The 27133-nt window shown below is 37.2% G+C and overlaps 1 protein-coding gene across 2 annotated transcripts in view; it reads right to left on the bottom strand.

Annotated features, from left to right (window-relative positions):
* Positions 1-27133, bottom strand: part of TTC29 (tetratricopeptide repeat domain 29) — a 915079-nt gene that overhangs the window by 77705 nt on the left and 810241 nt on the right. For both annotated transcript variants that reach the window (XM_074396845.1, XM_010338621.3), the window contains 2 exons: positions 23156-23279; positions 8369-8597 (listed from right to left, as the gene is read on the bottom strand). In XM_074396845.1, the coding sequence (XP_074252946.1) occupies positions 8369-8597; positions 23156-23279 (353 nt within the window). The remainder of the gene's footprint in view (positions 1-8368; positions 8598-23155; positions 23280-27133) is intronic.

Here is a 27133-nt window from a genome sequence, read left to right as displayed (position 1 = left end):
ACTAGCATGGAGTATATATACATATATTGCACACACACACACACACACACACACACACACACATATATATATAAAACATTTTAAAGTTTTATCCCCATTTGTCTTATCAAACTTGTTTTCTGTGACTAGAAATTGAAGTACAAATGAAGGATTTTAAGAGTCTCTCCCTCTAAAAGAATCACATGCAGACCAACAACCTAAAAATATACAATTTGTAAAGCATCATACAATTCATGGCTGTCCCAGTTCTTCCACTGAAGTTTCCACTGCTGACTTCTTGGGAGCAATGATGAAGAATCCTGAAGCATTTGGCATTAGGGCAGGCTAAACGAGGCTGTGGTAACAAAGTCTGAAGATCTCAGTGATTTGTCACAAAAATGGATTATTCTGTGTTCACACAAGGTCTGCTGCTGATATGAGTGACTTTCTGTGTAAATGTTCTCCCATCGGAGATTTAATTATCCAGACTGCTTTGATTTGGTGGTCCTATTATTTTATTTTATTTTATTTTTTTTTGAGATGTAGTTTCACTCTTGTTACCGAGGCTGGAGTGCAATGGCGTGATCTTGGCTCACCACAACCTCCGCCTCTTGGGATCAGGCAATTCTCCTCCCTCAGCCTCCTGAGTAGCTGGGATTACAGGCATTCGCCACCATGCCCAGCTGGTTCTATTATTTTTAATAAGGCTTTCTCCACAATCACTGTAACAGGGAAATAATCAGCTGCACTCTCAGGTAGGCTCTCCTATGCTTAAGCCAGAAGTGACTTTGACCAAAGCCCACTGGCCAGAACTAGTCAGTCCCAGAGCCCTGTCTAGTTGCAAAGGACTGGGAAGTACAATCTTCCATGTGACAGAAAAGAATCAGATACTTGTAAGTACCTGTCATTTCTACCTATTTAAGCAACGGTTACTGAACTCTCTGAAATTGCAGTTGACCTTTGAACAATGAAGGGGCTAGGGGTGTGGATCCTGCTGCAGTGGAAAATCTGCATTTAACTTTTGACTGCCCCAAAACATAACTGCTAATAGCCTACTGTTAACTGGAAGCTTTACTGAGAACATGAATGGTCTATTAATATATAATTTGTATGTTATAGATACTATACTATACTGTACTCTTAAAGTAAGCTAGAGAAAATAAAATGTTACTAAGAAAATTGTGAAGAGCATGAAGAGAAAGGATTGGTCTTTCTATCTCAGGGATGGCAGAGATGGAAGAAAATCTGCTTTTGAGTGGACCTATGTGGCTCAAACCTGTGTCATTCAAGTCAACTGTATATGCCATAGTTGCCTGTTTTCTGGAAAGAGACGCCTTAGCTTTCATCAGATTCATCAGAGAGTAGTCTATCATTTAAAAATTCCTTTTATAAAATATAGCATACACATTTTTCTTAATATAAATTCTAATGACTTTTTTTTTTCCAAAAAAGGAGGATGTAGATTCATGTTAAATAAAGGAAAGCTCTGAAATTCAGGACAGCTTACAGAAGTTGAATTTAAAGGCAGATTCCCAGCTTTTACAAGATGGATCCATGTATTGGCCTCATTATCCATAATTATCTTGCCCCACACTGCGTGAATGATTGCAATTACATACCATATTACGACTGTCCTAAGTTCTGGCCATAGGTAATCTTCCAACATTTAAAAACACCCTAATTGCTCTGAATAGGTTAAAGCACTTTCAGGCATAATTTGGTGAGGAATCAGTTCTATTTGATTTCTTCCTAACTACATTCATAAGTTTGATACTCTGAAGGAATGGGTGTTCTCATTAGGAAAGGAATTAGTGGGGAGGAGGAATAAGTACATTTAGAACATGAGGCATTTTTTAAATTCAGAGAGCATATCAGATTTTGAGATTTTGCCTAATGCTTAAAAATATTTTCTAAAATTCTATTTTCAAAAACTATTGTTCAACAAATAGTTGCACAGTTTTGGTTTTCCTTGAGCATTATTATGTGCCAGGAATGGTGCCAGCAGCTGGGACCACAGTAATGAGCATAGTTGTTTCTCAGTGACAGATAATGTGTTGGCACAACTGTTTGTTAGATACAAGATTTTTCTTTCTTTCTTTCTTTCTTTCTTTCTTTCTTTCTTTCTTTCTTTCTTCTTTTTTTTTTTAATATAGAGATGGGGTTTTACCAGATACAAGTTTGTTTTTAAAAAGCAGTTAACAATGGCTTAAGAAATAGAAAAATTTGGGGATGGGAGGAGATGTTAGCCAAAGGATACAAAGTATTGGTCAGATAGGAGGATTAAGTTCAATAGATCTACTGGACAACATTGTGTCTATAGTTAATAACAATGTATTGTGGTCTTCCTTCCTTCCTTCCTTCCCTACTTCCTTCCCTCTCTCCCTCTGTCCCTCCCTTCTTCCTTCCTTCCTTCCTTCCTCTCTTCCTCTTTTCCTCTCTTTCTTTCTTCATGGAGTTTCGCTCTCATTACCAAGGCTGGGGTGTAATGGCGTGATCTCAGCTCACTGCAGCCTCAGCCTCCTGAGTTTCAGCAATTCTCATGCCTCAGCCTACCCAGTAGCTGGAATTACAGGTGCCCACCACCATGCCCATCTCAGCTCACTGCAACCTCCACCTCCTGGGTTTAAGCAATTCTCGTGCCTCAGCCTCCCAAGTAGCTGGGATTACAGGTGCCTGCCACCATGCTCACCTCATTTTTGTATTTTTAGCGGAGATGAGTTTTCACCATGTTGGCCAGGCTGGTCTCGAATTCCTGACCTCAGGTGATTCACCCACCTCGGCCCCCCAGAGTTCTGGGATTACAGGCGTGAGCAACTGCACCTGGCCAATGTATTGTTTTTATAAAATCCGTAAGATAGTAGAGTTTGCGTTCTTCCTCCAAAAAAAAAAAAAAAAAAATCATAAGCTTAATTGAGACTGGCTGGTAGGAATGCAAACTATTCCCAGCTCTGTTTATGCTTAACAAATTATGGTCTCTGATCATTTTAGGCAGTACTTTCTCTGGCCATCAGCAAGTTCTTCACATACACACACTGATCAGTACTCAGGTGAAGACTGCGGGGCTCTGGAGCTCTCTGTGCAACTCTTTTCAATGTTTCTTTTCTTTGTTGTGAACTCTAGCAACACTGTCCTCCTTGAGCTCAGTTCAGTCTCCTTAACTCGAGAAGTCTGCTGGGCTCTGCCTTGGCTCCCTCCCTATGCTAAGGCTGGGAACTTTCTCCAGGCAGTGCCCCAGGTCCATCATGAAGCTCAGCTCCTTTGCTTCCCCTTCCTCTGGAATCACTGCCCAGTGCTGCCCATTGTCCACTTTCAACAGTTGTCTTATGTATTTTGCAGGAGGATAAATCTTGTCCCTCTTACTCTCTCTTGGCCAGAAGTAGAGTCTTACTGTTTCCTTTTATTATGAATATTTTTATCCACACTTTAATTTAAAATGTAATTTTAAGCAATGTTAGACATGGCTTATACTAACTCTAAAGTGATATATAAGAAAGGGCAACACATGTAAAGTACCTTGGACTAGAATTCTAGAGAACCAGATTATAGATCCATGTCATCCTTTGGATTATTACTGCATGACTGCACTGGACCCAAGGGCATTTGAAAATAAAAACTGTGCGCCAAGTGACTTCCTTGGTGCCACATGATTCAATTATTTCATGACTTTATAAAACTCAAAAAAAGCTCAAGATTTCAAGTCATTTTCAGAAGATGGAAAGACGATATAGGAGTGGCAACAGATTTAAGAGGGAAGAGGCAGTCACAAACTAAAGTTTACGAAGAAGGATAATCACAAGGAGAAATGCAGGCATACAATTATTCAGAAATCAGGAGCCCCAGGACCAGTAGGGGATAGGGCAGGGTTGAGGAAATGCTACAGAGAAGTAAGATACAGGGTTGAATAAAGGAAGATATTAAAAGTCTTCAGATAAAATAGTTCACTACAACCAGCAACCTCAACAGTGCTAACCAGGGAAAAGTAAAACTGCATAGACATCAGATAGTTAGAAACTTCATTATTATAAATTCCAGCAGAAGGATCAAATACACTTGGTTTTCCTCAGTTGTTTAATGTATAAAAAAATACTAAGTTTTCTTTTGTGTAAACTCACAGAAGCCAATATGTAGGGAGGAAAACAACAAGTAAAATGCTCATAAACATCTAGATTGTACTCTTAAAGACTACAAAATACCATATTTAGTTAGAAAGATGCTCTTACTGAGAAATCATGGTCAGTTCCAGGGGTATCTTATTGACATCTATTTTGAACCTCAGGTAACAGGCTAAGGAGATGAAATGAAATCTTTTGCTAAAAGTCACAAAGCTAATTAGTGCTCAATATGATGCTGGAACTCGGATCACTGGACTCTTCAGTAATAGCCTCTCTGAATGACACCAAGCTGCCAGCAAGTGAGCTCTGATGCAGTCATATTTTTCACCAGACTCTTCTTTTTCATTGTCTTGGTTTTGAAAACATTAATATAGACAGAGAGTTGCTCTGTGATGATAAGATGAATGAAACTTACTTGCTTTCTGACTTTTTGGCTAATTCCATGACTTCCTGCTCATTATTAAAGTTATTAACCAACAGAAGTAGCTGATTGTAATAAAAGCTGAGGACTCATTTGTGAATGTGATTTTTTTCATGTTTCAGCTTTTAAAGGGTTGAGTTCATGAATGAAGAATACAAGTAAGGAACAGGTTACAAAAACGTGACTCAATGTTAAGCTCAGGGTTCAACATGAAGCCAACATAAACCAAGACTGTGAGATAAAGTCATGGTTTTGATAATTTTCTTTTAAGAATATTAAATGATTTATAAGCCTAGGATGATATCATTGCCACTCAAGGAATCTTTACATGCCATTTTGTAGAAAATAGTGTCTTTAAGTAATGACTGTCACCATTTTAATCTACTATATTTCTATAGTCAGGACTTGCACCTTATTTCTCTGATAACATTTACATTTGGCTACAATAAGAAAGTACATTAAAACCATGTTACTGCTAATTATTATCAGTGAAGTGGTTAACAATGTTGGTGTTTAAATAGCTATAATTACATTTCTAGGTTAACACTGCTATTAAGTTGAATAAGAAAAGCTTTTGTTTCTGTGTTACTGTTCCACATGTGGGTCTGAGAGCTCTAAAGGCCAGATGAATGAGCCTTTCATTTAAGAAAAATTCTTCTTGATTGTACAGATAATAGCTCTATAGCTCTAGTAAGGAAAGTAAACCATATTTTGGAGAAATCAGCAGAAATTCATAGGCCCTTAAGCCTTTTGGAGCCAACCAATTTCAGTTGCTTTAGGATGAACAATTTTATTGAACTGCAATAAATTTGAATTTCTTCTAAACCCCTAAGTTTGGGAGGATAATCTATTCTTATTTTAATATTGGAAAGGAAGAATAAGCAATCATTTTAACCATATCTAAGAGTGTTAGAATAGAATGAAGGTGTAGGTATTTCCTGTGTTCCCTCTGAAAGGTATAAAGATGAGAGATGATTGCTGGTGAGTCACTGTTCTATTTCATCTAGAGGCCTGAATGCTCTCACTGCTCTATTCCCTTAGGGGGTCATGTTCCTCTGCTTTAAAGAATATTGCCTGCTCTCTGAGCTAATGATTTGTTTGGAGGATGGAAGTCTCAGAGGTGAAGATAACTGCACAGCTTTTAAAATGTATCTTTCAGATCTTTGATCTGCTTTTTTTCTGAATACATGGGACCCTTCAATGGCAAGATTAAAGATGCCTCTTAGAAGAAAGGCAAAAGTTGAAAACTTAAAAGCTGCTCAGATTTCCAAATAATATTTTTGTATTTTTGCATTTTGTTGACATCATGTCAGGTGAGTGTCGTCCTTCATTCATGTGGTAATTGGCTGGTAATCAAAATGCAGTGTTGGATCACAGGATTTTCAAGAAGATGGGGAAACTATGAATTTTGTTTTAAAAAGTAGTTAATGCAAACTAGCTTATGATTAAGGCATACATACTCATTTTGAATTCTATTTAATTCAACAAATATTTACTTGGTACCTAATAGATGTCAAACATTGTGTCTTCTTTTGTAGGGAATACCAAGAGCCAGGACCTGTTTTCAAGAGACTTTTACCCTTAATCGGGCAATTAAGGTGATTACAGAAATGGCTGTGGTAGGATACAGAATACGCCAAATGCAAAGTGGGTGGAGAGAAATGAATGACATTCAATGAGGAACAGAGAAGAGACCACATTCAAGTGGGAGGGCATCATGGAAGGTTTCAGCATTTGAGAATGACCTAGCAAAATGAGCAAGATTTTCCTGGTTGGGGCTAGAGCTGAAAGTCAGTGATAATAAGGTATGTGGTGTGTCAGGGGTCGGGGGAATGGCAAAGGGCAGGGGAGGGAGGTGGTCAGAAAAGGCCAAGAAGCTTGTATTTAATGAGTAGGCAGTGGGGAGCCAAGGAAGATTTTTGAGCAGAGCAGAGATAGTGTTAAGAGTTAGGGATCAAGAAGTATTTCTGAAGCACTTTAAAGCAGAATTTAAAGTCTTTTGAACTAAAAAAACATGTCTATGTGAACAAATGTGTTTGATAATATCCTACAGGTCATATTTCCAAATAAAATGGCTACCCCTAAAAATGTTAAACATGCCGGTAGTATGAGAATTAATTTCTTACTTATACTTGGATCCCAAAGGTTATTATTTTTCAGTTTTATAATGTTGTGGTTCATCCATTCATGTATTTCTAATCTAGGTGAAATAAATCAGCAAGGGAGTGTTTTATTTTACAGCATTCTGAACAACTTAATCTGCCCCCCTCTACCATACAAATAGCTGAGTTTTTAATGTCTGAATAATATTTTGATATGCTTTTATTCTGCTCCTAAGTCCTGTTGGAAAAAAATATGACCATGTAAAAACCGGGAAATAAAACATACAAAGTATAGAAAAATAAATAATTTCACAGAGTAAAGAAAAGCAAAAGAGACCTTTTTAAAAGCAAAATTCAGGATTGCCTTGACAGACATAGATCTGATCAGAAGACACTTTTTTCGGGAATTTTTTTTTTCATAATTACCATTGTGATGGCTGAAGTTTATCCAAAATAAATCTGAAAATGTGAGTAGCTTCACTTATCTTCTACTAAACCTTCGTCAGAATAAGTCACCTAATATGGGTCATGTTTCCTATGTTTTATGTTTCTTCTGCCCATTCTGGGCAGAAAATATGAGAATCTGAAGGATACATAACTCAAAACTACAGAACACTCAAACGTGATGACAAGACAGCATGCTGAAGTAAGCACAATAGGACCTTGGTGGTGTTTTAATACACTGAAATTCAACAAGCTGTCATTTTTAAAGATATCTTCTTGTTTTCTCTTACTATGGATGTATTTGAAAGAAGATCTTTCCTTATTTTGTAACTAGAGGACAGTGAGTAGTTAAGTAATATTCTACTGACCTAAAAAAGTTAACAAAACTCATTTGTGTTTAATTTGCTAGTTTTTACAATTTATCTGTGGAGGAAGTAAATACCAAAATAGATTGTTGTTTCATCTAAATGACCACAGGGGAACACAAAGAACTCAAATCAAATAGAAGACACTTCTTTACATTACAAAAGCTTTGCCTTATGATTCCATTTGAGTTAGATCAAAAATATTTAAAATATTTTACTTTGAAAAGTTTGATTTTCAAACAAATAAAATAAACCCTAAAACCTATCATAGGCAGTATTGTTTTTATTTTATTTTGGTTTGGTTTTTAAGATATCCCATTCTGAAGTTCTTAACTGGGGACTAGAGCCAAGCCTAGTTGACACATAATACCAACCCCTGAATCCTTTCTAGTAGTTTGCTTTTAATGCACTATTTTAAATAGAATTCTTCATATAAAGAAGCATGTAGGAAAAAAAGTAGAATTGAGAAAGATTACCACCATGTATTTTCTAAATTAATATTCAAACTCGAACTGATTAAAAAAATTGGAAAATTATCATCAGGGAAGTATGAGCACAAGACAAATTGGCGCTCATCAACAGTCACTCTTTTCCGTAAGGTATAACACTGAGCATACTAAAATACCATGGGCTTATTTCACATTCCTTATGCCTCATCAGTATATAGTGTTGACTAAGATAACTAATGAAAAAATAAAAAACAGCATGAGAATAATGATTTATCCGGTACACCACATTATTACCACTATTTTATGCTTCCCTTAAACATCAAAGGTATAATTTAGCACAAAAGTTTATCTAACCTTCTTGTAGTAATGGATTCATAAAATGAAAATTACCAATCAAATTAAAATCACCAACACTTGAGTAAACCTTTCCAATGAAAGTGACTTAACCATTAAGAATGATATGAAACTTAAAGTGTTCTAAAAACCAATGTCTTACCAGTAACTGGATCAGGTTCAATGTCACCTCTGTGCTCCTTCCATGAGAGCAGGGAATTGAGGCTGGTAAGATCTGCAGACTCTATGTAGTTGTTCACTGTAAGCATCATCTGATGAGCTTTTGCTATTCCATAGTGGACTTTTGTCTCGTCCATCAGAGGCATGCTTACTAGCTCTAATGTTGCATCAAAAGCTTGCTGGAAGCATTCAGAAGCTTTCTTGTAGTGTCCCTAAAAAGGAAAGAGAAAGAATTTTCTTTATTACTTCTAATGTCACCATTTCACATATTTTCTAACTTTATCCTTGCATGTCCCACACTGACCTTTCCACAGTTACACAGTTTATATTCAAGAAGAAAAGGATGGCAAACATGCTGTTTGGATAAGGTTCTTTTAAAGACCTGTCATTTCTCACCATTCAATATCTTGAAATTAACTTAGCAGGAAAGTTGTATCTATTAGACTAAGCTATATCGAACTTAAGTTCTGTGGTGGCTGTCAAGATGGCTGAATAGGAACAGCTCTGGTCTGCAGCTCCCAGCGAGATCAACACAGAAGGCCACTGATTTCTGCATTTCCAACTGAGGTACCCGGCTCATCCCATTGCGAGTAGTTAGACGGTGGGTACCCGGCTCATCCCATTGGGACTAGTTAGACAGTAGCCCACGGAGGATGAGCTGAAGCAGGGTGGGGTGTTGCCTCACCTGGGAAGCGCAAGGGTTTGGGGAACTTCCTCCCCTAGCCAAGGGAAGCCATGAGGGACCCTGCCATGAGGAAGGGTGAATTCCAGCCCAGATACTACACTTTTCCCATGGTCTTTGCAACCTGCAAACCAAGAGATTTCCTCCAGTGCCAACACCACCAGGGTCCTGGGTGTCAAGCATAAAACAGGGCAGCTGTTTGCACAGACACTGAGCTGGGTGCAACAGGTTTTATTCATACCCCAATGGCACCTGGAATGCCAATAAGACAGCATCATTTACTGTCCTGGAAAGCGGGCTGAAGCCAGGGAGCCAAGCGGTCTAACTTAGTGGATCCCATCCCCACAGAGCCCAGCAAGCTAAGATCTACTGGCTTGAAATTCTCGTTGCCAGCACAGCAGTCTGAAGTAGACCTGGGACACTTAAGCTTGGTTGGGGGAGGGGCATCTCCCATTACTGAGCCTTTAGTAAGCATTTTCCCCTCACAGTGTAAACAAAGCCACCAGCAAGTTCAAACCTGGCAGAGCCCACCTCAGCTAGGCAAAGCCACTGTAGCCAGACTGACTCTCTAGATTCCTCTGCTCTGAGGGCATCTCTGAAAGAAAGGCAGCAGCCCCAGTCAGGGGGTTATAGATAAAATTCCCATCTCCCTCCGATAGAGAACCTGGCGGAAAGGGTGGCTGTGGGCGCAGCTTCATCAGACTTAAACCTCCCTGCCTCCTGGCTCTGAAGACAGCAGGGGATCTCCTAGCACAGTGCTTGGGCTCTGCTAAGGGACAGACTGCCTCCTCAAGTGGGTCCCTGACCTATGTGCCTCCTGACTTGGAGACACCTCCCAGCAGGGGTCAAGAGACACCTCATATGGGAGAGCTCTGGGTGACATCTAGTGGGGGCCCCTCTAGCTTCTAGAGGAAGGAACAGGCAGCAATCTTTGCTGTTCTGCAGCCTCCGCTGGTGATTCCCAGGCAAACAGGGTCTGGAGTGGACCTCCAGAAAACTCCAGCAGACCTGCAGCAGAGGGGCCTAACTGTTAGAAGGAAAACTAACAAACAGAAAGGAATAGTGTCAGTATCAACAAAAAAGATGTCCACACAAAAACTCCATCCAAAGGTCACCAACATCAAAGACCAAAGGTAGATAAATCCTCAAAGATGGGGATCAGTGCGAAAAGGCTGAAAATTTCTAAAACCAGAATGCCTCTTCTCCTCCAAAGGATCACAACTCCTCGCCAGCAAGGGAACAAAATTGGACAGAGAATCAGTTTGACGAATTGACAGAAGAAGGCTTCAGAAGGTAGGTAATAACAAACTCCTCTGAACTAAAGGAGCATGTTCTAACCCATTGCAAGGAAGCTAAAAACCTTGACAAATGGTTAGACAAACTGCTAACTAAATTTACCAGTTTAGAGAAGAATATAAATGACATGATGGAGCTGAAAAACACAGCACGAGAACTTCATGAAGCATACACAATTATCAACAGCCAAATTGATCAAGTGAAAGAAAGGATATCAGAGACTGGAGATCAACTTAATGAAATAAAGTATGAAGACAAGATTAGAGAAAAAAGAATGAAATGGAATAAACAAAGTCTCCAAGAAATATGGTACTATGTGAAAAGACCAAACCTACATTTGATCAGTGTACCTGAAAGTGACTGGGAGAATGGAACCAAGTTGGAAAGCAATCTTCAGGATGTTATGCATGAGAACTTCCCCAACCTAGCAAGGCAAGTAAACATTCAAATTCAGGAAATACAGGGAACACCACAAATATACTCCTCAAGAAGAGCAACCCAAGATACATAATCGTTAGATTCACCAAAGTTGAAATGAAGGAGAAAATGTTAAGGGCAGCCAGAGAGAAAGGTCAGGTTACCCGCAAAGGGAAGCCTAACAGCAGCTCTCTCTGCAAAAACCCTACAAGACAGAAGAGAGTGGGGCCAATATTCAACATTCTTAAGGAAAAGAATTTTCAACCCAGAATTTAATATCCAGCAACTAAGCTACATAAGCAAAAGAGAAATAAAATCCTTTACAGACAAGCAAATGCTGAGAGATTTTGTCACCACCAGGCCTGCTTTACAAGAGCTCCTAAAGAAAGCACTAAATATGGAAAGGAAAAAGCGGTACCAGGCACTGCAAAAACATACCAAATTGTAAAGACCATCGACACTATGAAGAAACTGCATTAACTAATGAGCAAAATAACCATCTAGCATCATAATAGCAAGATCAGACTCACACATAACAATATTAACCTTAAATGTAAATGAGCTAAATACTCCACTTAAAAAACATAGACTGGCAAATTGGATAAAGAGTCAAGATTCATTGGTATACTGTATTCAGGAGACGTATCTCACATGCAAAGACACGCACAGGCTCAAAATAAAGGGATGGAGAAATATTTACCAAGCAAATGGAAAGCAAAGAAAAAAAAGGAAGGGGTTGCAATCCTAGTCTCTGACAAAACAGACTTTAAACCAACAAAGAAAAAAGAGACAAAAAAGGGCATTACATAATGGTAAAAAAAAAAAATCAATGCAACAAGAAGAGCTAACTACCGTAAATATATACACACCTAATACAGGAGCACCAAGAATCAGAAAGCCAGTTCTTAGAGACCTACAAAGAGACGTAGACTCCCACACAATAATAATGGGAGACTTTAACACTCCACTGTCAATATGAGACAGATCAACAAGACAGAAAATTAACAAGAATATTAAGGACTTGAACTTAGCTCTGGACCAAGCAGACCTAATAGACATTTACAGAACTCTCCACATCAAATCAACAGAATATACTTTCTTCCCAGCACCACACCACACTTACTCTAAAATTGACCACATAACTGGAAGTAGTTCACTTCTCGACAAATGCAAAAGAACAGAAATCATAACAAACAATCTCTCAGACCACCGTGAAATTAAATTAGAACTCAGGATTAAGAAACTCACTCAAAATGACAAAACTACATGGAAACTGAACAACCTGCTCCTGAATTACTGCTGAGCAAATAACAAAATTAAGGCAGAAATAAAGAAGTTCTTTGAAACCAATGAGAACAAAGACACAACGTACCAGAATCTCTGGGACATTGCTAAAACAGTGTTTAGAGGGAAATTTATAGCACTATATGCCACAGGAGAAAGTGGGAAAGATCTAAAATTGACACTGTAACATCACAATTAAAAGAACTAGAGAAGTAAGGGCAAATGAATTCAAAAGCTAGCAGAAGACAAGAAATAACTAAGTAGAGCAGAACTGAAGGAAATAAAAACATAAAAATACTGTTCAAAAAAATCAATGAATCCAGGAGCTGGTTTTTAGAAAAGATTAAAAAAAATAGACTGCTAGCCAGACTGATAAAGAAGAAAAGAAAAAAGAATCAAATAGACACAATAAGAAATGATAAAGGGGATATCATCACTGATTCCACAGAAATACAAACTACCATCAGAGAACACTATAAACACCTCTATGCAAATAAATTAAAAAATCTAGAAAAAATGATAAATTCCTGGACAAATACATCCTCCAAAGACTAAAACAGGAAGAAACCAAATCCCTGAATAGAACAATAACAACTTCTGAAATTGAGGCAGTAATTAATAGTCTACCAACCAAAAAAAAAAAAGCCTAGGACCAGATAGATTAACAGCCGAATTCTACCAGAGGTACAAAGAGAAGCTAGTATTATTTCTTCTGAAATTATTCCAGATAATAGAAAAAGAGGAACTCCTCCCTAACTAATTTTATGAAGCCAACATCATCCTGATACCAAAACAAGGAAGAGACACATCAAAAAAAGAAAATTTCAGGCCTATATCCCTGATGAACATTGATGGGAAAATCCTCAATAAAATACTGGCAAACTGAATATAGCAGCACAACAAACAGCTTATTTACCATGATTAAGTTGGTTTCATGTCTGGGATACAAGGCGGGTTCAACATATGCAAATCAGTAAATGTAATCCATCACATAAACAGAACCAATGACAAAGACCATATGATTATCTTAATATGCAGAAAAGGCATTAGATAAAATTCAACACTGCTTCATGCTAAAAACTCTCAATACGCTAGGTATTAATGGAACATATCTCAGAATAATAAGAGCTATTTCTGACAAACCAATATCTGACAGCCAATATTATACTGAATGGGCAAAATCTGGAAGCATTCCCTTTGAAAACTAGCACAAGACAAGGATGCCCTCTCTCACCACTCCTATTCAACATAAATTTGGAAGTTCTGACCAAAGCAATCAGGCAAGAGAAAGAAATTATGGGTATTCAAACGGGAATAGAGGAAGTCACATTGTCTCTGTTTGCAGATGACATGATTTTATATTTAGAAAACTCTATTGTCTCAACCCAAATCTGCTTAAGCTGATAAGCAACTTCAGCAATGTCTCACAATACAAAATCAGTGTGCAAAAATCACAAGCATTCCTATATGCCAATAATAGACAAACAGAGAGCCAATTAATGAATGAACTCCCATTCACAATTGCTACAAAGAGAATAAAATTCCTAGAAATACAATCTACAAGGGATGTGAAAGGCCACTTCAAGAAGAACTACACATCACTGCTCAAGGAAATAGGAGAGGACACAAACAAATGAAAAAACATTCCATGCTCATGGATAGGAAAAATCAATTATCATGAAAATGACCATACTGCCCAAAGTAATTTATAGATTCAATGGCATCCCCATCAAGCTGCCATTGACTTTCTTCACAGAATTAGAAAAAACTACTCTAAATTTCATATAGAACCAAAAAAGAACCCACATAGCCCAGAGAATCCTAAGCAAGAAGAACAAAGCTGGAGGCATCACACTATCTGACTTCAAACAATACTACAAGGCTACGGTAACCAAAACAGCAGGTACTCTTGTACCAAAACAGAGATATAGACCAATGGAACAGAACAGAGGCCTCAGAAAGAAAGCAATACAACTACAGCAATCTGATCTTTGACAAACCTGACAGAAACAAGAATGGAGAAAGGATTCTCTGTTTAATAAATGGTGTTGAGAAAACTGGCTAGCCATAGGCAGAAAACTGAAACTAGACCCCTTCCTTACACCTTACACAAAAACAAACTCAAGATGGATTAAATACTTAAACATAAGACCTAAAACCATAAAAACCCTAGAAGATAACCTAGGCAGTACCATTCAGGATATAGGCATGGGCAAAACTTCATGACTAAAACACCAAAAGCTATGGCAACAAAAGCCAAAATTGACAAATGGGGTCTAATTAAATTAAAGAGCTTCTCACAGCAAAAGAAACTATCATCAGAGTGAACAGACAACCTAAGGAATGGGAGAAAATGTCTGCAATCCATCCATCTGAGAAAAGGCTAATATCCAGAATCTACAAGGAATTTAAACAAAAGAACAGAAATCATAACAAATTTACAAGAAAAAAAACCATCAAAAAGTGACCAAAGGATATGAACAGACATTTCTCAAAAGAAGACATTTTTGTTGCCAATAAACATATGAAAAAAGCTCATCATCACTGATCATTAGAAAAATGTAAATTAAAACCACAATGAGATACCATCTCACTCCAGTTAAAATGATGATCATTAAAGTCTGAAAACAACAGATGCTCGAGAGGATGCGGAGAAATAGGAACGCTTTTACACTATTGGTGGGAGTGTAAATTAGTTCAACCATTGTGGTAGACAGTGTGGCAATTCCTCAGAATACAAAACCAGAAATACCATTTGACCTAGCAATCCCATTACTGGATATATACCCAAAGGATTATAAATCATTCTACTATAATGACACATGCATATGTATGTTTATTGCAGCACTATTCACAATATCAAAGTCTTGGAACCAACCCAAATGCCCATCAATTATAGACTGGATAACGAAAATGTGGCACATATACACCATGGAATACTATGCACATGGATGAAGCTGGAAACCATCATTCTCAGCAAACTAACACAGGAACAGAAAACCAAACACCACATGTTCTCACTCATGAGTGGGAGCTGAACAATGAGAACACATGAACACAGAGAGGGGAACATCACACACCAGGCCTGTAGGGGAGTTGGGGACTCGGGGAGGAATAGCATTAGGAAAAATACCTAATGTAGATGACAGATTGATGGATGCAGCAAACCACCACAGCAGGTGTATACCTATGTAACAAACCTGCACGTTTTGCACATGTATCCCAGAACTTAAAAGTATAATTAAAAAAAAAAGATTTAAGTTCTTGTCAATAAAAAGTCAAATATTAGCAGTTTCATTTGCTTCAATCTAATACATGGTAGTAAAAAGAAGTTTGGAAATGAGTGAACCAATTCACATTGATTTGGATAGAATTTTACTATTCATAAAGGTGGATGTAGCTAATTAAATATTTTTTAAATACCTGTGGTTTTTTTGTGTTTTTTTTGTTGTTGTTGTTGTTGTTGTTATTGTTGTTTTGGAGGTAGAGTCTCACACTGTCACCAAGGCTGGAGTGCAGTGGCATGATCTTAGTTCACTGCAACCTCCACCTCCCAGGTTTAAGCGATTCTCCCGCCTCAGCCTCCCAGATAGCTGGGATTAATTTTTTATATTTTTGGTAGCAGTGGGGTTTCACCATGTTGTCCAGACTGGTCTTAAACTCCTGACCTCAAGTAATCCACTCACTTTGACCTCCCAAATTGCTGGGATTACTGTGTTTTGTTTTCGGTCACAGCAAAAGGTCACTTCAGCTGACTCATTTAGTTAATGGCTGATGAAAATAAATGTATCTATCCTCTAATTATTTTATGGCTCTTATTTTCCCATGTGCACATGCCATTCTTCTTAATGGAGAATGTTGAAACATTCAAGATTTCTGAAAAACGTGATCTTGATGTCAATAGCACCAATCAAATGATCATGTAAATATCTCTTCAATAAGTCATTTGCAACAGCTTGAGCTGCAAAAATTCAGGTTTTATTGTTTTTGTTTTTTTGTTTGTCATTGTCACCTCTATTAAAAGCTATAGTGCACAAAGAAATACTGTTTACCTAGCTCTTATGAAGCATCTGGCCCAATGCTAAAATCTGTCATTCTCAATTCTGACATAATATTATGTCATTAACTTTCACACTAGGAGAAAAATACTATTGTTATTTTACAGATAATGAATGACATTGAGCCTCAGAGAAAAGAGTATCTTCTGCCACCCCTGAATCTTCTAAAAATTCTCATGAAAATCTCTTTCTTAGAGGAGGATATTATCTAGGACTGATCTGCATTTGTAAAATCTCTAGGGTACAAAATTTCCTTTCTTCACTGACTTATAACCCTTTAGCTTCCACCATCTCCTCCCCTCCATTCTTCTCTCTCCTCCTCACCCCACCAAACACACAAATAAAGACATACATGTATACTCTTTTGAACAGAAACCCTTATAGGAGAGATTGTCTTACTGTATGAGTTTTTAAGTCAGTTTCTAGTATTTTATGAAGGAAATGGACATAAAAAGAGCACAGGAACAGCTTTGTACATTACAGCAGTACAGGTAAAACACATCCTCAACTCTGCACACCTCTGTGTAATGAAGCTCCAACATTAGTCAAACTGATTGAATAAAAAAATTGCTGGCAAGGTGAGGAGGGGGAGAAATAGGACTTATGTGATAATTTTGTTACATGTAGGAACAGCACATATACCACTATGTTATATTCCCACAAGGACAGTTTAGGTGAACCGTTTATTCAAATGATTCACTCCAACTTTAAATTAACTTTGTTAATTTAAAGAGAGTCCCTCCATATTACATCAAAAATAATTTTTGTTTGTTGAGGTGAACCATTCTTTCTTTCTTCAAAGAATAAAACATAAAATTTATACAAGAAAGGTTAATTAGGAAAACATAAAACTGTATCAAAGATATTTGTATGCCAATGAAGTAACCTATAATTGAGAAACAATACAAATATTGATGATGAAAATAAAAGTCATTAAAATTATAGATTATCCTGGTAGATATCAAAGACACAGGACAAAATATATGAATACATAAGAGTAGGCATGGATGAACCTGGAAACCATCATTCTCAGCAAACTGACACAAGAGCAGAAAATCAAACACCACATGTTCTCACTAATAGGCGGGTGTTGAACAATGAGAACACATGGACACAGGGAGGGGAGCACTACACACTGGGGTCCGTTGCAGGGAAATGGGGAAGGGATATGGGGGTGGGGAGGTGGGAAGAGATAGCATGGGGAGAAATCACAGATACAGGTGAGGGGGAGGAAGGCAGCAAACCACACTGCCATGTGTGTACCTATGCAACAATCTTGCATGTTCTTCACATGTACCCCAAAACCTAAAATGCAATAAAAAAAAAGAGTAGACCAAACATTACCATTTTTTAGACAAAAGTATAAATATCTAATTGCTATTCTAAATATATTTCTGAGATTTCAGTTATTTATTGTTTTAGGTAAAAGTCTTAATTAGAAATATTAGAGACCACAAATAAGTGGACATATATATGAATTTCTGAAGTTATTTTTCTATGTTATTAAGCTAAAATTAACTCATTCATTCATTCTTTCACTTGGCAACCACTCTGAGCTAAGTCAAATGCCAGGACATGGAGAGGTAGCAGTAAATGGAGTTTCCACTCAAGTTTTTGAGCTTACTATTAAGTGGAAGTATTCATATGCCTAAAATTTTGATTAGATCTTACTTAAGTGTCTTTTTGCCCTTAAAATAGGAGATTTATAATTAGTGAATTATTCCTCCTTCAAACTGTACTTAGTATTCCATCTTTAGATACACACAACTGCCATTAAATAGATATAAACCTACCAGTTTTTCTAATTTCTCTAGTTTAAGATACTACTAAAGAAATACAACATTAATTCTTTTAAGATGCAAGCATTTCTATACATACCATTTTAGAATAAGATTTTGCTAATGTATATTGTATTTTTGGATGTTTAACTCTTAAAGAGCTTACTGTCTAAATCTATTCTCCAAATATTAAGTACGACTTTCTACTGATTATTTCTGTTATCAGATAATCCCTATTCTAATTCAGAAGATTCTAGTAATTAGTCTTGGCAATCTTAAATATGAATTTGAGAATACACACTTCCTAAATTAATCCTATGGGAAGAGAACAATGTCATTTAATGTTACTAATATCCCTGATAAGCATTTAGCGGACAATTCCAGAACAAGATCTTGATGACATCATAGGCCTTGAAATAAGGCTTGAATTATGACATTATCACATAGAATTTTCATGAATTATTCTGATCTTTAGTGTCTAAAATGTCACTCTATTCAATGAGCAAGCTCCAAATAAATGAGCATTTTCTCAGTAGTAAGGATAAATCATTTCCTACCCATTTTCCCTATAATTTTATTGTTGGAAACAGCATTATTTTAACCATGTCATTATTCTATGATTTTATTAAGGAATGAAAAATCTTATAAACCTAGTTATTTCCTCTAAAACATTCTCATTTGACCACTTTACACTAATTATATATTTTCAATTAACAGGCCATCAAAAGACCCAGAGGGTAGGATGAATGGCCCATTTTCTATGATTACATAGTAAAAGGTAACTAACTAGGATACAGGATATTTTTAAGATGCGTTCATTCTAATTATAACTATTATAATAATTACGGAAAAGGTAATGCCAATATTTTTCTAATTATTACAATTTTAGTCTTATAATAGTATTTTTTTCTTGAAAATTGTTAAGAATACAATTACATTTCATGAGTAGTATGAAGCCAGAAAATACTGAGTTTGCTTTTAAAGATTCAGGAGAAGTTTTCAGAATCTTAAAATATTATACAAAAATGAAATAGAGGCTGGGCATGGTGGTTCACACCTGTAATCCAGCACTTTGGGAGGCTAAGGAAGGAGGATCACTTGAGGTCAGGAGTTCAAGATCATCCTGGCCAACATGGTGAAACCCTGTCTTTACTAAAAATACAAAACCGAGCTGGGCATGGTGGCAGGTGCCTGTAATCCCAGCCATGCAGGAGGCTGAGGAAGGAGAATTGCTTGAACTGGGGAGGCAGAGGTTGTAGTGAGCCGAGACTGCACTACTGCACTCCAGTCTGGGTGACAAGAGTGAAACAGTCTAAAAAAATAAAAATAAAAATAAAAATAAACTAAAAAATGAAATAGAAGTCTAAACTTTCACAAATGAGAGAATACTACTCTTAAGTGGTATCAAACTGGCTACAAATGTATTTATTGGTCCAAGGAACTGGCATATTTTTGATCACCAATTCTGTGCCAGGTTTTTTTCTAGACACTAGAATAATAAACAAGGCAGATATAGTGTCTGCTCTCACTAAGCTTACATTTTGCACAAATTAAACAACAATAATAAGAAAATAACATGATCAAGAAAACTCTGAGATAAATGATACATAGATAATTCAAATACAGTAATTTTAAAGAATGACCTGGGTGGGGCAGCTCATGCCTGTAATCCCAGCACTTTGGGAGGCTGAGGCAGGAGGATCTTTGAGTCTAGGAGTTCAAGACCCATCTGGGCCACATGACAAAACTCTGTCTCTATTAAAAAAAGAGGGGGTGGGGAGATGACCTGATGGCCACTCTTTGGTTGCTAAGGGAAGGCCCCTCTGAAGATGTGGCATTGAACAGAGATCTGAGTGATAAGAAACCAGCAATGTGAAGTTCAGAGCATTTCATGTAGAGCATTCCAGCCAAGGCAAATGTTGTAAGGCAGGAACTAGCTTGGCATGCTTAAAGAACTCCAAGAAGGTCAATTCAGCTACAGTGAAGTGGATAAAAAGTAGAAAGCAATGAGGTCAGAGATAGGGGTGGGAGGTATCTCATATTTTAGAACAGGGTAAGGATTTATATTTATGTTCTCAGAAGAATGAGAAATCATGGAAGTGTCTTAAGCAGAGAAATCGCATGATTTGATTTACATTTTAAAAGAATTACTTTGGCATCTGTGTAGAAACTGACCTATGTGGGAGTGGGAGGGAAGAGAGTGCATACAGGAAGATGAGTTTAGGGCTTTCTGCAGTGTCTAGGTAAGACAATATAGTGTCATAAACTGATGTGACAGTTGTAGAGATAGAGGGAAGTGGGTGGATTTGAGATATATTTTGGTAGCTTAAAGGTCAGAGTTTGCTTTTGGGTTGAATAGGAAGCTGGGGGAGAGAAGACTTGAAAGAACTGAAGGATTTCCAGATTTTTGGCTTAAGTGACTGGGTAGATGGATAACTTACTAAGATGGGAAGACTAGAGAGGAGCAGGTTCCATTTGAGATATGTGTTAAAAATGCGGGTAGAGGTGCTAAAGAAGCAATTGCCTTTACAAGTTTGGAGTTCCAGGAGAGATCAGGATTGGAGATACAAATCTGGAAGTCATTGGCATACGGATAGTATTTAGAAGCCATGGGACTGGATGAGGAAGATAAGAGGAGCTCGTAGATTAAAAAGAGAAGATTGTCTGGAAAATGAATAAATAATACTCTAATGCGGTTGAGATTTAAGTTGGAAGAAGAATAAAATTTAGAGAAAAGAACTATGAGCTCAGTTTTTAGTACATTATAGTTCAAGCAGTCTAAGTGAAGATGTCAAGTAGGTGGTTGGGTGTGAGTTTGGAATTGGAGGGAGAGATCTGAGCTTTTAAAAGGAAAGTTCTTCACTTTTAGGATTACATGGCTCACACCTGTAATCCCAGCACATTGGGAGGCTGAGGTGGGAGGATCATGGGTCAAGAGATTGAGGCCATCCTGGCCAACATGGTGAAACCCAGTCTCTACTAAAAATACAAAAAAAATTAGCTGGGTATGGTGGCATGTACCTGTAGTGCCAGCTACTCAAGAGGCTGAGGCAGGAGAATCATCTCAACTCAGAAGGTAGAGGTTGCAGTGAGCAGAGATTGTGCCAACAACCTTTTATCCTACCTCCAGACAATACCCAAACCCAGACCTTCTGTATAACATGAACGTTGCTAACCTATATTTTCCTAATAACAGAAAGCATAAGGAAGACAAACCTTTTTGAGGGGCAATATTTTTATGCTTGCATTTTCTTAATGTTTTCACCAAAAGTTTATATCTCACCAGTGTGTATTTTATTATCTGATGTTTGATTCTTGGAGAAGAGTTTAATATCTGAAGGTAAGATACAAGAAATTAATATCCAAAAGCCGTGTCAACTGACAGAAGTTAAATTTTATCAGTTTATCCCTTTTCTAATGGAAAATTTGGAGGATTCTGGGTATTTGTACTATCTTCAAATGTACATGCATTTAAATATACAAGTTGATTCATACACTGAATCGTACTGCATGTATTCATAGACTATGTCTTTTCTCCTATGTTATAGGAGAAGCTCCCTCATTTAAACTGTGAGCTTCACAGGGGTTTAGGTCTTGTCTTTTTTTCACCACTGTATCGTGAAAAGCAAACAAAAGCCAGTACAAAATCAAGGAGAGAGGAGTCAATAAAGGCAAAGAAATGGGTGGGGAGCCAGAGGGTAGCAGAGGAAGCACACGACAGGCAAAACCTGAGCACAACTAGGACAACAGACAGGGGAGCGCTCAAAAAAAGAGGGGAAACAAAGTGGTGGACATGGGAGAGAGGCAGAGGATGACCTGGGGGTTAGAGAGCAAAGGAGAAGAAAGGGTGCAGGAGAGAAGGGAGCAAGGTGAGCAAGGGAGGTGGGGAGAAGGAGGGTGAGAAGAAAAGGGGGCTTTTCAGATATCAAGTAATAGGAGACAGGGGAGGCAAGTGAGCCCAGAGGAGCAAGAGAGGGGATGAAAGAGAGAAAGAAAATGAGAGACTTTGTCTGAAAGCACTTTCCCCACATCAGGGATTAAAATATTAGTTTCACTCATTCAAATTAATTTCAAATTTGATTTCCTTAAAAAAACGCCAAATCCTTCTGAAATAAAGTTAATTTTATGGTGAACAACAGAATACTGCAGTGGTTAGGAGAATGGGTTTGAATACCATTGCCACCCAGAATCATCTGAGGGTCTGGCAAAGGGGAATTGTTTGATGCCACTCAGGGTGCAGAACAACAAAAGTTAATAAAGATAATACTTCTCCTGCTGTAAAGCACTATTCTAAGTGCTTTCCATATATTAATTTAATACTCACAACAACTTTATGAAATGAGAAAATTGAGGCACCTAGAAATTTAAGTAACTAACCCCAGGTCACAGATCTTGTAATTGAAAGAGCTGGGTTTTTAACTCAAGCAGTGCGGTTTTGGAATTAGTGATTTTATTCACTACATACTTAGCCTATCAAAGCGATGAACAGAAAGTGTATAATACACATACAGAAAGTGTATTAACAGAAAATGTGTAAACATAATTACCCTAAAAAATGATAAATCTTATTCATGATCGAAACAGCAATTATAGTTAGAGAAACAAGGCTCTTTCACATCATTTCTAAAGGAGAGTATGCAATAAAAATTAGGAAAACATATGACCAAAGTCCATTATGACCAGTATATGATACTAATAATAGCTTCGTGAATTGGATAATTTTATTTCAGACTTTTTTTTCTTCTTTCTGTTTTCTCTCAGGTAATCAATCTGTTGCTAAAATTCCACTCTACAGTGTCTGCAGAATTATTTTTAGAATTGTCGCTTCTTTTTCTAAGGAACCTAGCAGGGATGCCACAGCTGGATTAATAAAGAATTTGGAATGAGAGAGATGAATGTCAGTGGAAGCAGATAATAGCCAACAGTTACAATCAATTTCCTTTGAATTAAATATTTTAATTGCTCCTCAAATCCAATGTCACTTAGAATCCTCACTGAATGTGAATGTATGAATCAGGGTTAGCACCTCGTAAGTACTGTCCCCATATGGCCCTGAGGTATTGGAAGAAGAAGAGGAGGAGGGGGAGGCATTTCTCCTCCCAGTCCTTGCCATGGGCATTAACTACATCCTGCAATCCCTGGCCATTCTGCATAATACATTGTGGGAAGACAAAGATGACATGAGACTTTTAAAACTGCAAATTTCTCCCTAAACACTGCAAATTTATCTATAAAAAAGAAACACTTAGACTCACTTTTTCATTGTAGATGTCCCCAAGCATTGTACTTGCTCTCACAAAATCTAGGCTTTGAAAATTGTTTCTTGCAATTTTCACAACTTTTTCCAAGTATTTAATTGCTTCTGTCATCTCTCCTTGGCTAGAATGAATGAAATAAGAAGTCAATGGAGTATCATCTCAATGTCACAGTAAAAAGTATCTTGTGTCTTGTGTCTTGTGCTGTAGAAAATGCAAGATAGTTATTAGGGTAATGAGATTTAATGTATAAATACCAAATTAATAAATGTATGGCTTGTTTTTGTTGGAGCATACATTGAGTTAAAACTGAAAGTTTTAAATCCTCATGCATTGCTAATGGAAATGTTAAATGGTACATCTTGTTTGGAAAACAACTTGGCAGTTCCTCAAAAATTTTAACATAAAGTTACTATATGACCCAGAAATTTTACTCCAAAATATGTACCCAAGTCGAAGCAAAAACATGTTCACACAAATAGTCATATACATAAAAGTTCAGAGCAGCATTATTCATAATAGCCAAGGCATGAAAACAACTGAAATGTATATCAACGGATGAATGGGTAAACAAAATGTGGTATATACCTACAATGAAATATTATTCACTATTAAAAAAGAATGAGGTAGTGATACATGTTGCAACATGAATGAAATTTGAAAATCTGCCAAGTGAAAGAAGCCAGACAACAAAAGATTACGCATTGTATGAGCCCATTTACATCACATGTCCAGAATAGGTACATCATGAGATGGAAAGCAAGCCAGTGGTGGCTAGAGGCTGAGGAAAGGGAAAGATTGAGGAATGACTAACACTGGGTACAAGGTTTCCTTTGAGGGTGATTGAAATTAGAGAGTGGCCATGTTTGCTCAACCGTGTGAGTATACCAAAAACTACTGAATCATAGACTTTAAACTTCTAAAGTGAGGACTCTTAAATTGTAGACTTGTGAAGTCTACAATTGTTAAAGTCATAATTGTATAACACATAAACTATGCCTCACTAAAGCTGTTTTTTTTTTTGTTTTCAAAAAAAAAAAAACTTTCAAAGGTTTATAAAAGGTAAATGCTGGCTTACTCTTGCATGCTTCCCTTGGTAGTGAAAGCTCAGGTGTCACTAAAGTCACATATACAAGCATTAAACATTCTGACAAAATGTTCAGGACGACATATAATTTCCAGCAGAGCATTTGGCATATAGAAAGCATTAATATATTTTTGAAGGAGGGAAGGTTGAAAATTTGCGAAGGGAGACACATATACTGCACATATGAAAGCTAAGTATCCAGGTGAACTGTGGGATACATATAGATGTTTGGAGTCTGACTATAAACTCCGGACCCCTGATTATTTGAGTAACATCAAGAAACTTTGGGAGCCTAGCAAATGTCCTAAAATTTGCTAGTTGCTGAAGAAAAGGGTTCCCATGCTTGAAGAGTTGCACTGTCAATTTGGATAAATAAGTGTATAAATTCATACATGGGATGAACTGTGACAGGTACTGTGACTTGTATGCAGTGCTTTGACACCTGGAGTACATTCATTTGCCTATCCTCCTAAGAGCATGTCTAGTATTTGTGGGGTAAATTTGGTCTTGAAAGGCAACCAAAAGAAATTTCAAACCTAATCTAGTTAATGAAACAGTAAACTCAAAGAGGTTATATAAATTTGGAAAATTGTAAATATGCGCTGCAGGTGGTATCTTTGCATTTTGTGCTGTAAAAATTCTTGATGTGCTTATCCATTCACAGGCTACTGGCTCTACTCCATGCTCCTTTCTCCTCTACTCACCAGGTCTTCTGCACACAGGTTGGGACCACCTTTTCTTTCTCCAACTGCTTCTCTTTCTAGTGTCTAGCACTGTCAGCCAATCTCTGTTCTCTCACTTCCTCTGTACCTCTCATTTTTTCCTGGATCTCTCACTGACATTGAGGTCTCTGTCCATCTAAAGCTGGCTCTCTGCCATTGAATTCTTACGATGGGCAGTTTCATATATTATGGCATGACCTAACTCCTATATGCATATTTCAGGCAAATGCATATTTCTAAACCTGATTTCTCCCCTGTGCTTCAGACCCACCTTTCCAATTGCCCAGATATACTTAGCATGCAAAGGAAGACACTTCCCTCCAAATGGTTATCATTGAAGATGTCAGTTAATAATGGGGCTTGTGATCGTTTTGAAATTCCTCTTTAGGTAAATCCTTCATAGTATACCATTATTCATATAAAGCATTTATAAGTAATTTAATAAATTTTGTCCTAAAATGGGATTACTCATAGGTTTTTTTTTTTTCTTTTTTCTGGGTTTTCTAAATGTGACTCCATATTCTTTTGGCTATTTCTAAAGAATGAACCTACCTCTTTCAACTGGGGCTATTTAAAAGAAAATGTTGCAAGTTCAGAAAGTATTTTCTTTTTTTTTTTCTTATTTCTTAAAAAAAAATGAGATACACGTGTAGAACATGCAGGTTCATTACATAGGTATAAGTGTGCCATGGTGGTTTGCTGCACCTATTGACCCATCCTCTAAGTTCTCTCTCCTCACCCCCCTACCCTTCAACAGGCCCTGGTGTGTGTTGTTATCCTCTCTGCGTCCAAATGTTCTTCATGTTCAACTCCCACTTATGAATGAAAAGATGTGGTGTTTGGTTTTCTGTTCCCGTGTTAGTCTGCTGAGGATAATGGCTTCCAGTTTCATCGATGTCCCTACAAAGGACATAATCTCATTCCTTTTTATGGCTGCATGGTATTCCATGATGTATGTGTACCACATTTTCTTTATCCAGTATATCGCTGATGGGTTGTTGGGTTAGTTTCATGTCTTTGCTATTGCTAATAGTTAATAACTGCAATAAACATATGTGTGCATGTGTCTTTATAGTAGAATGATTTGTATTTCTCCGGGTATATATCAGGGTAATGGGATTGCTGGGTCAAATGATATTTCATGGGTGAACTAATTTACACTTCCACCAACAGTGCAAAAGTGTTCCTATTTCTCCATAGCCTTGCCAGAATCTGTTGTTTCCTAACTTTTTAATAATCGTCATTCCGACTGGCATAAGGTGTATCTCATTGTGGTACTGAATTGCATTTCTCTGATAATCAGTGATTTTGAGCTTTTTTTCATGTTTCTTGGCTGCGTAAACATCTTCAGAAGTGTCTGTTCATATCCTTTGCCCACTTTTTGATGGGGTTGTTTCTTGCAAATATATTTAAGTTCCTTGAAAATTCTGTGTATTAGACCTTTGTTAGAAGGGTAGACTGCAAAAGTTTTCTCCCATTCTGTAGGTTGCCTGTTTACTCTGATGATAGTTTCTTTTGCTGTGCAGGAGCTCTTTAGTTTAATTATATCCCATTTGTCAATTTTGGCTTTTGTTGCAATTACTTTTGGCATTTTTGTCATGAAGTCCTTGCCTGTGCCTATGTCCTGAATGGTATTGCCTAGGTTTTCTTTTAGAGTTTTTATGGTTTTGGGTTTTACATTTAAGTCTTTAATCCATCAGGAGTTAATTTTTGTATAGGGTGTGAGGAAGGGGTCCAGTTTCAGTTTTCTGCATGGTGCTAGCCAGTTTTCCCAGCACCATTTAATGAATAGGAGATCGTTTCCCCATTGCTTGTTTTTGTCAGGTTTGGTGATGATCAGATGGTTTTAGATGTGTGGTGTTATTTCTCAGGTTTCTGTTATGCTCCACTGGTCTATATGTGTGTTTTGGTACCAGTACCATGCTGTTTTGGTTACTGTAGCTTTGTAGTATAGTTTGAAGTCAGATAGCATGATACTCTCAGCTTTGTTCTTTTTGCTTAAGATTGTCTTGGCTATACAGGGTCTTCTTTGATTTCATATGAAATTTAAAATAGTTTTTTTCTAAATGTGTGAAGAATGTCAATGGTAGTTTGATGGGAATAGCATTGAATCTATAAATTACTTTGAGCAGCCATTTCTATGATATTGATTTTTTCCTATCCATGAGG

The sequence above is a fragment of the Saimiri boliviensis genome, chromosome 3, assembly GCF_048565385.1.
Source record: "Saimiri boliviensis isolate mSaiBol1 chromosome 3, mSaiBol1.pri, whole genome shotgun sequence".
In the NCBI taxonomy this organism is placed as follows: Eukaryota; Metazoa; Chordata; class Mammalia; order Primates; family Cebidae; genus Saimiri; species Saimiri boliviensis.
This window is presented reverse-complemented; position numbering and strand designations above follow the sequence as displayed.